This window comes from Cryptomeria japonica, chromosome 9 (assembly GCF_030272615.1).
Source record: "Cryptomeria japonica chromosome 9, Sugi_1.0, whole genome shotgun sequence".
Lineage (NCBI taxonomy): Eukaryota > Viridiplantae > Streptophyta > Pinopsida > Cupressales > Cupressaceae > Cryptomeria > Cryptomeria japonica.
The window spans coordinates 252,214,236-252,223,039 of record NC_081413.1 but is presented as its reverse complement, the minus strand read 5'-3'; the positions used below and the strand labels follow the sequence as shown (position 1 = coordinate 252,223,039).

The following is an 8,804-nucleotide window of genomic DNA, read 5'->3' as shown; positions in this document are numbered from 1 at the left end:
TTTACAGGGTGCCCTTATCAGCAGTTTTCCTGGAATTATATTATATTAACAGGGTACCCTTATCAGCAGTTCTCCCTGATTTATATTAGATTGGTATCAATGCTTTTTGTTAGTTCTGCTTTATATCAGCATTAATCATTATTTGTCAATCATTGCACTAATCCTTATATTATTAGCATTGTATGAGTTCATATTATTATAAATTTATAACAATTTGTGCAGACTGAATTTGATTTTCTAATTCATTTCCGGATTTATTAACAAATATAAATATGCATAGTGTCTAACAGTAATGTAGCCTTAAGACTGTTTGAACCATAGAAGCAGTGATTGCCAAAAAAACGCGATTATACCCGATTAATCGGGGATCGGCAAAAGTGGCGATTAATTCCTGAAAATCGCAAGTATTAATCTTTGACTTTTTTCAACGATTTTTACTCGATTAAATCGTGGAGTAATCACGCGATTAATCGGCATAAAATCAAGAGCCCGCGAAAAACCCCAATGTCGCCAAAAAAGGGCGCGAAATGAGAAAAAAAATTGCTTTTTATCTGCGCGACGCGATAGGGTTTGCATATCGCGGCAATGGGAGAATTCACGACAGTGGGTGACTACGAGATTAGGGTTTGCATATCGCAGTAGTGGGAGAATTCACGGCAGTGGGTGATTGCGAGATTAGGGTTTGCACTTTGCATATTGCGGCAATGGGAGAATTCATCTTTCTCGGAGCTGCAATTCCAGGTATTTAGTCTTCTCCATTTCTTTGCAATTTTTAATATCGATTTATTCATCAAATCAGAAAAAAATTGTTTGTGAATATCGTTTTTTTCTTTGCAATTTTATGACTGTTAATAAATATTAAAAATTCATATTTGTATTTACTGCTATGAGTCTTATGACTATTAATTATTAACAGTAAATATTTAATAAGCATAACAATTAGTAAATATTAATTTAGTAATATTAATTTAGTAATAATAATTTAGTAAATATTAGTAAGCATAATAAATATTAACAGTAAATATTAGTAAGCATAGTAAATAATTTTGTTTGTAAATATTAAAAATAAATATCTAGTAAGCATAATAATTTAGTAAATATTAGTAAGCATAGTAAATATTTAATAAGCATAATAATTAGTAAGCATAATAATAAGCATAATAATTTAGTAAATATTAGTAAATATGCTTAGTAAATATTAGTAATAATAATTTTACAAATATTTAATAAGCATAAATACAAATTTACTAATAATTAACAGTAAATATTTTGTTTGTAAATATTAACAATAATATTAAATATTTTCATTAACAGTAATATTAACAATCATATTAAATATTAATAGTGTTAATTATTAGTAAAATTTGTATTTAATAGTAACTGTAATCAGAATTTACATTTTCATTTACAGTAATATTAAATTCATTTTTTGTTAAATATTCTTAGCTTTTAATATATGAAAATGTCATTTTCATTTAATATATACAATCTATCATAGATTCATAATGCCATTTTCTCTAAAGTTATTAACATTTAATATACAAAAAAATGAAAATTTTAATATAAATGTCCAGTTTTCATGATGAATGTCCAACGTTAACATACACAAACCCAACCCTAGATCCCTCAAAATTTAAAAACTGAGTGTAATTCTTTTGTAGAATTGATTCTTGATCACAATGCCACGTCAAAAAGACTTTGCATGGACACATTGCACAGCAATTCCTGGTAGCACGAAGGTCAAGTGCAATTGGTGTCAAGATGAGATCAGTAGTGGAATTTATCGTTTCAAATGGCATTTGTCAAAAGAACGAGGAAATAACACCGAAATATACAAAAAATGCCCTGCATATGTCTCATATCAGGCAAAGCAATCTCTTGAAGGGATTGCTAAGAATAAGGCCAAAAAGGCAAAAATTGGGGTTGAACTAGGTTCAAGTTCTACAAATCCTAGGATGCATGATTTGGGTGAGGATGGTGAAGATGGGGGTTTCAGGGAATCTGGGTCGACACATAATTCTATAGCACGTGGACCAAACACAGGTAGAGGAAACACTAATGCTTTCTTCCAACCTCATACTACACCAGGATCACAAAACACTTTGGAGAGTACAAGATGGAGGAAAATTGTCACTGAACAAGCAAAGAAGGCAATTGCTAATTATTGGTACTCCTCTCACACGGCATTCCATGCTTCCAAAAATCCATATTGGCAACCCATGGTAGATGCTATTGCAGCTGTAGGTCCTGGGTTTCAAGCCCCATCTTATGAATCATTGAGGGTTGGTATGCTGAAAGATGCAATAGAGGATGTTCAAGATGTTAAACAACATCGATTGCAGTGGGTTAGAACTGGTTGCAGAATCATGTCAGATGATTGGACAGATAGAAGGAACCAAACTCTCATTAACTTCCTTGTCTCTTGTGAGATTGGCACAGTTTTTTTGAAATCTGTGGATGCATCTAATATGATGAAATCCACAAATGCATTGTTTGAGATGTATGGCGTGGTAGTTACGGATGTAGGGCCACAAAATGTGGTTCAATTTATCACAGACAATGTTGCTGCTTGTGTTGCTGCAGGGAGACTTCTAACAGATAAATACCCTTCCATGTTTTTTACACCATGTGCAGCACATTGCCTTGATCTAACCCTAGAGGACATTGGAAAAATTGAATGGGTTAAGGCGGCATTTCAAAAAGCTCACAAGGTTATCAAATTTGTTTATAATCACACGAGGGTTTTGGCTATAATGCGCTCTTTCACAAGAGGCAAGGAGCTAGTTCGACCAGGAGTGACAAGATTTGCAACATATTTCCTTGCATTACAAACATTATGTGAACAAAAAGGTAATTTGAGGCGAATGTTTGTTTCAGCTGAGTGGATGGAGTCTGGTTTCACAACTCAAGCAAATGGCATAGCAGTGGCAGAGTATATGCATTCTACCACCTTTTGGGAATCTATTGAACAGATTGTAGAATTTTCAAAGCCTTTAGTAAAAGTCTTGAAACTAGTGGATGGGGATAAACCCCCATGGGATGTGTATGAGGCCATGGATAGGGCCAAGGAGGTGATAAGGAGTAAGCTGAAAAATAACAGGGATAGGTATATGTCGTTGTAGCACATATTTGATAGGAGATGGGATGGACAAATGCACACTCCTCTCCATGCTACGGGATACTTGCTCAATCCTTTGTTATTCTATAAGACTAACTTCATGGAAATTGATGTTGAGATCAAACAAGGCTTCTTCAAGTGCATGGAAAAAATGTTTCTTGACTTGGAAAAATTTGATGCGGTTACGATAGAGTTGGAAGTGTACAAGCATGCCAAGGGCTTTCTCTCTTCTAGGGCTGCTATACAAAGCAGAAAGACCATTCAACCAGGTAGACTCTATAAACTTTTGACAATCTCTTTATTTTGCCAACATGCTCATTAAGTTTGTTAAGATTATAAGATATTCTTAGTCTTACAATATCATCTCCATATAATGTGTTTTTCAGCTGCATGGTGGGCTTCTTTTGGAGACGAAATACCAAATTTAAGGTGGATGGTAGTGCACATTTTGAGCCAACCATGCAGCTCATCAGCTTGTGAGCGTAATTGGAGTGTGTTTGAACACATACATTCCAAGAAACGCAACCGCCTATCACAACAACAGCTGAATGACCTAGTATTTGTTCATCACAACCTCTGTTTGAAGATAAGGAAAGCTCAAGGTAAGAATATTAATATATAGTTGCAATTTTTGAAATTGTATTCACTATTCATTGTGTTTTTCACTTGTAAGGGAAACACTAATTTCTACATGGGCAAAATCAGGAACTATTGAGGAAGGCTTGCCAATTGACCTCAATGAGATATATCCAGAGTGTGAGTTGATTGCTGCTAATGATGTTGTTGATGATGATGATGTTGATGATGATGTTGTTGTTGATCGTCCACTTGAGACTGAAGATTTTGATCTCATGAGGCAAGCCAACTTTGGTCCTGAATGAGTTGAACGAATTAGGACAGGCTCTTACCCAGGAGCTTCATCATCAGGGCCTCCTGCCCTCTAGCATGTCATTGCCTACATTTGTTATTTTGGAACTTTGTACTTAGTTTACAAGTTGACTTTGTTCAAAGTCACAAACTATATTGTAATTGACATTTTGACATCTATCACCATCTAGATATTATTTATGGTGTAGTATATTTTGTGCAACGTAATCAGTGATATGAATATAAACAAGGAAAATCTATTTCCTGCAATTCATGTGTTCAAGTGTCTATTTTATTTGCCACAATATCTCTATGCTATGGAAATACCCTAAAATATTAAAAAAAAGTAGTTTTTGATTGTTTTTTTGCAATTTTTTACGTTTTTTTGTATATTTGATTTTTTCCCGATTTTTTGAAAAAATCTTATACTTTTGTTTTGCCGATTAATTCCCCAAACGATTATTGCTTCATTGGTTTGAACAATTGTATGTTATTTGCCCATCCAATATTATATTGATGTCACTAATTTAATTATGATTGTACACAGAAGTTTAATGATATACAAATACTATTTTAATATATATAAATTACTGCTGTTATATTTAATACTAACTCAGAAAATTACCCCCATACATACCTGTCACTGCTTGCTTCTCCTTTAATCCCAGCTGCCAGCCTTTTCCCCCCAGGTGAGCAGGACCATGAAATAATTGGAGTATATAATCCTTCATCCACTTGGTTAAGCACAACCGTTTGAGTGCAAAAATAGTTGAGGATTTGGTTTATGTACACTACAACCTTTGTCTCTTGTCACATAACACACCTAAATACAATGAGGGTGTGACCAAGAATTGGGATCTAAGTCTTGAGGGTGCTGATTTAGATTGTATAGTTGTATAGCATCTCAAAGTCTATCTAGATGAGGCAACTTTTGCATGTAATGCAAGTAGTGGAAGTGGCACTCTAATTGAGCAGTTCAAATGAAATTGAACCAAATGTTGACTTTGAAGCTTTTGATGAAGAAATATATGAAGACTATTAAATATTGATTGTTATTTTGAATTTTAATTGTGTAATGAAATTTTGATTTGGCAAATCATTGAATTATGAATTCAAGGGTATTTCATTTTGCAAATTATCAATGAAGCATTTAAATATTCTATATATTGGCACTTATGAGTATTACTAGTTTTAAATTTTATAATTTATAATTTTGAACATATATACATAGCCGAACTCATAGTCGTACCCGTCCCCAAGGGAGAAAAAGTGTTGTATTGTCATACCTAATACCTATACCCATACTCATACCTGTACCTGCACCTATACCAAAACTAGTAACTTAGTCCTATATATTAGGTGCTTGAGATGGAGGTTGTGTGAGAGGTTTGAAGATAATATTAAGTTTTCAAAAATCCTCCAAATCTCTTGTTGGCACTGATACTCTTATGAAGGGTTGCTCTATGAATATATTCTAACTGTGTTGTTTATTAAATAATACATTCGGCTGCTTTGGAGTGTGGAATTTTTTCTCCCGAGAGGGTTTTTCTCATGTACGCTTGTGTTATGGTATATTGTTTATTTTATGTTTATATGTGTTTCTTCTTTCTATAATTATTAAAAGATTGAAGTTTGCACAACACTCTGCTTTGAATTTTAGTGTTGAAAGTGTTTCCATGTACCTTGTTTCCTTTCATTGTTTCTTTCAAAATTGATCCTTATGTAGATGAAGTGCTATGTGATGTGGTGCCAATGGATGATTGTTATTTGCCTTTAGGTAGGCCTTAACAGTATAGAGAATACTTACAAGGTACAACATAAGAAAGGAAAATTCTCTTAAAATCGTGGAAAGTAAAAAAGACATCTAAAATGTTAGCCTCCTCAATTGTATCAATTAGTTATAAAATATTCTGCAAAGAAACCAAGGGTGCAACTTGTTATTTACCATGCCCAAGAGAAGCAAGAGAAACTAGTGGGAACCAAGCCCCACCGGAGGTGCAAAACTTGTTGGAAGAATACTTTGATTAAATTCTTGTAGAGCTACCAACTAGTTTACCTTCCTCAAGGTATTACACCCCAAATTGATTTGGTGACAGGATCAAGGCTTTGTAATCAAGCTGCATACAAACTCTCCAATAGAAAATGAAGAAATAAAAAGGCAGAACAGCAAATTGTTAGAGAAGGGGTTCACAAGGGAAAGCTTAAGCCCTTGTGCCCACCAATTTTGTGCTTGCCTAAAAAGGAGGTAAATGAAGAATATGTGTGGACTCTGAGACATCAACAAGATCACAATAAGTACTAGTGTCTACTACCTTGAATGGATGACATACATGTTGGGTGTTCCATCATTTACTCCACTTAGATAGTTTGTTTTATTTGTTTATGTCTTCTTGTAAACGTATGTTGTTTGTTAGAACAACTTAGGATATTGTTTATTATTTGTTGAACCGTGAGTGCTATTTTTAAGGCACAAAGTTCACCGCATTTCTACCTATATATTTGCAGAATGTATTGAATAGAGTGTGTACAAATATTATATTCATTCTGTTCTCTGATATGGTATCAGAGCAGGTTTAGGAGAACATGGTGGGATCGATTTTCCTATTGTAGTTTAGAGTCATATAGATCTTCTTGGAATCAGTTTTGGAGTCATTAATTTAAGGAAAGAAGATCTTCACCTCCATGTATCTTTCCAAGCACTGGTTCATAGGTGCATAAGGTGGATGCTTCTTAATTTTTTAAATGCTCAACTTAAGAGTCTTGCCAAAATAATGATGGCATGAATATCTGCTATCAATAAGGGACTATAAAGTGTTACGCAAAAGTAGTTGGCACACACAAAAAGTTCACCCGGAGGAAAGGAGATCGAGTTCATTGTTGACACAAGTTAGAGATAGGCGATTCTCATTCCTTTGGCAGCGTACACTTGTTCAGTTGCAGTGGAGTTTCTTTCATATCTGTTGTGACGTATTCACACATCACCCCATTGCAAATGGGGACCCCCACTTTTTCTCTTTCTAGGATAGTTGTCTTAGCTTAGTTGTTGGTTGTTGTCGAATCTTTGCTATTAACCTTTTGTTTGTAGTCACTCAAGAGCTGATCAAGTCTCTTTCTTAAGAATGAAGTGAGGTTCAACACTTCCTTTGCCCTCCTAAGCCTTCGACCTGTTTCTCCCAGCACTGCTAGTGGGTGCCCAAACCTGATCACTCCCATCTCCATTCCTCACCATTGCCCATTTTCACCCCTCCATTCTTTCCATCTCTCTCCCTTCATTCCACAACTACCACTTCCATCTCCTTCCACATCCCTTATCCCTCCATTTCCTTTCATCACCTACCCTTCTACCTCACCCTCACTTTCACCTTCACCTACCTTCACCTATACCCTCACCAACTTAACCCTCTTCCCATCCGAGCATACTCATCCACTACCCTTCCATCCTTCATTATTAACCATCCTATACCACTACCCTTCCATTTAGTACAACATATCCTAAACTTCATTACCCCCTTTTACCCCATCCTAACCTCCCTACCCACTTATCCATCCTCATCTACCTTCATTCCCCAATCCCCATTTTCCTAGCCCACAACTCATACTCTTTCCCCCTATTTCCCTAAGGTTACGTCTACCTCACACTCACCTACCGTCAACCCCTTCACTACCCCTTGCACCTTATACCCAACCCCTTCCTTATCACCTCCTATCCCCTTATACCTCCCGTTCCATTTTACTCCCCATATATCTTTACTCCTTTCACCAACCCCTTTTACCTCCCACATCCTAAACCTCCTTACCCCACGTATCTCCTACCTCCATCATCCACACCCTTATGTCCCCCTTTCCCCAACATAACATTCCTCTTCTTTCCCCACATAGCAGCTTCCCTTATCACTTCCCTCACATTCCTCTCACACATGCTGGGCCCCACAAAATCTGAAATGGAGATCTAAAAAAACTTGTTTCAAGGCATAGTATTTCCTTTGACCTCTTTTACCACCGTAGCCTTGATTGGGCCCCACCAAACTCTAAGGTGAAGGAAAAAGTTTTTAAGGTATATTTAAATTTTTTAAAAAGAAAGCCACCTCACCATTCCCTCAGCATAAGCCACGATGAGACATAATGCAAGGTGTGGCACCAAGAAAGATAGGGAGCTGGCCTTTGAATAAAGACATGTAGCTTAAATGAGGTTAGAGTGAAAAAGGCCCCTGACATCCAACGCCCATATAAAGAAGGCATTCCAGTTCATTTTCAAAACATCATCCAAGCAATTAAAGTTCTGATCAATGCATCAAGGCACAATGAAATAGACCGAGAGAATGACCTGTCAGAACTAAAAACATCATTTGATCATATAAGATCAGAACACATAAGAGATGAAGGATAGGTAAAGATAATATGTAGTTTATGATGTTTGATATCTTCTGGTTTGTCTTGCAGGTAAAAGCAAAGGGGCAGATTTTGAAAGAATTCCATTACATTATCAGACATGGAGCAACAACAGCAAGTTTGGGGAAGATCAGACATTAATGAGAATTTCCAAGTTCTGATTTAATGTTTGATGGAAAGATGGAAAGCTAGGAAGAGGAGGATAGATCATTCATCCCAAATATCAAACAGTCTAATTCAATGCAGATTGAGAAACAAATCCAGTAATCAAGAGCAAATATCAGAACAAAATAAATAAGATCATCAAGACCGATTTCTCTAGGATTGAGAAAGTGATTAAAATCTGATCAAAATTACTTGTTTGTGCAGATGAGAGCAAAACCACCGTTTTGAAATGAAAGAATTGATGTAAGAAGAGATAAGCATTGTG

At 35.7% G+C, this 8,804-nt stretch overlaps 1 protein-coding gene across 1 annotated transcript; it reads left to right on the top strand.

Moving 5' to 3' along the window:
* The first annotated feature begins 1,679 nt into the window (after window positions 1–1,679).
* Window positions 1,680–8,535, top strand: LOC131051701 (uncharacterized). Its single transcript, XM_059211575.1, has 7 exons — window positions 1,680–2,424; window positions 2,527–2,628; window positions 2,878–3,071; window positions 3,210–3,387; window positions 3,505–3,720; window positions 3,824–3,874; window positions 8,426–8,535. The coding sequence occupies exons 1-7, from the start codon at window positions 1,680–1,682 to the stop codon at window positions 8,533–8,535; spliced, it is 1,596 nt and encodes a 531-aa protein (XP_059067558.1).
* Window positions 8,536–8,804: the final 269 nt, after the last annotated feature.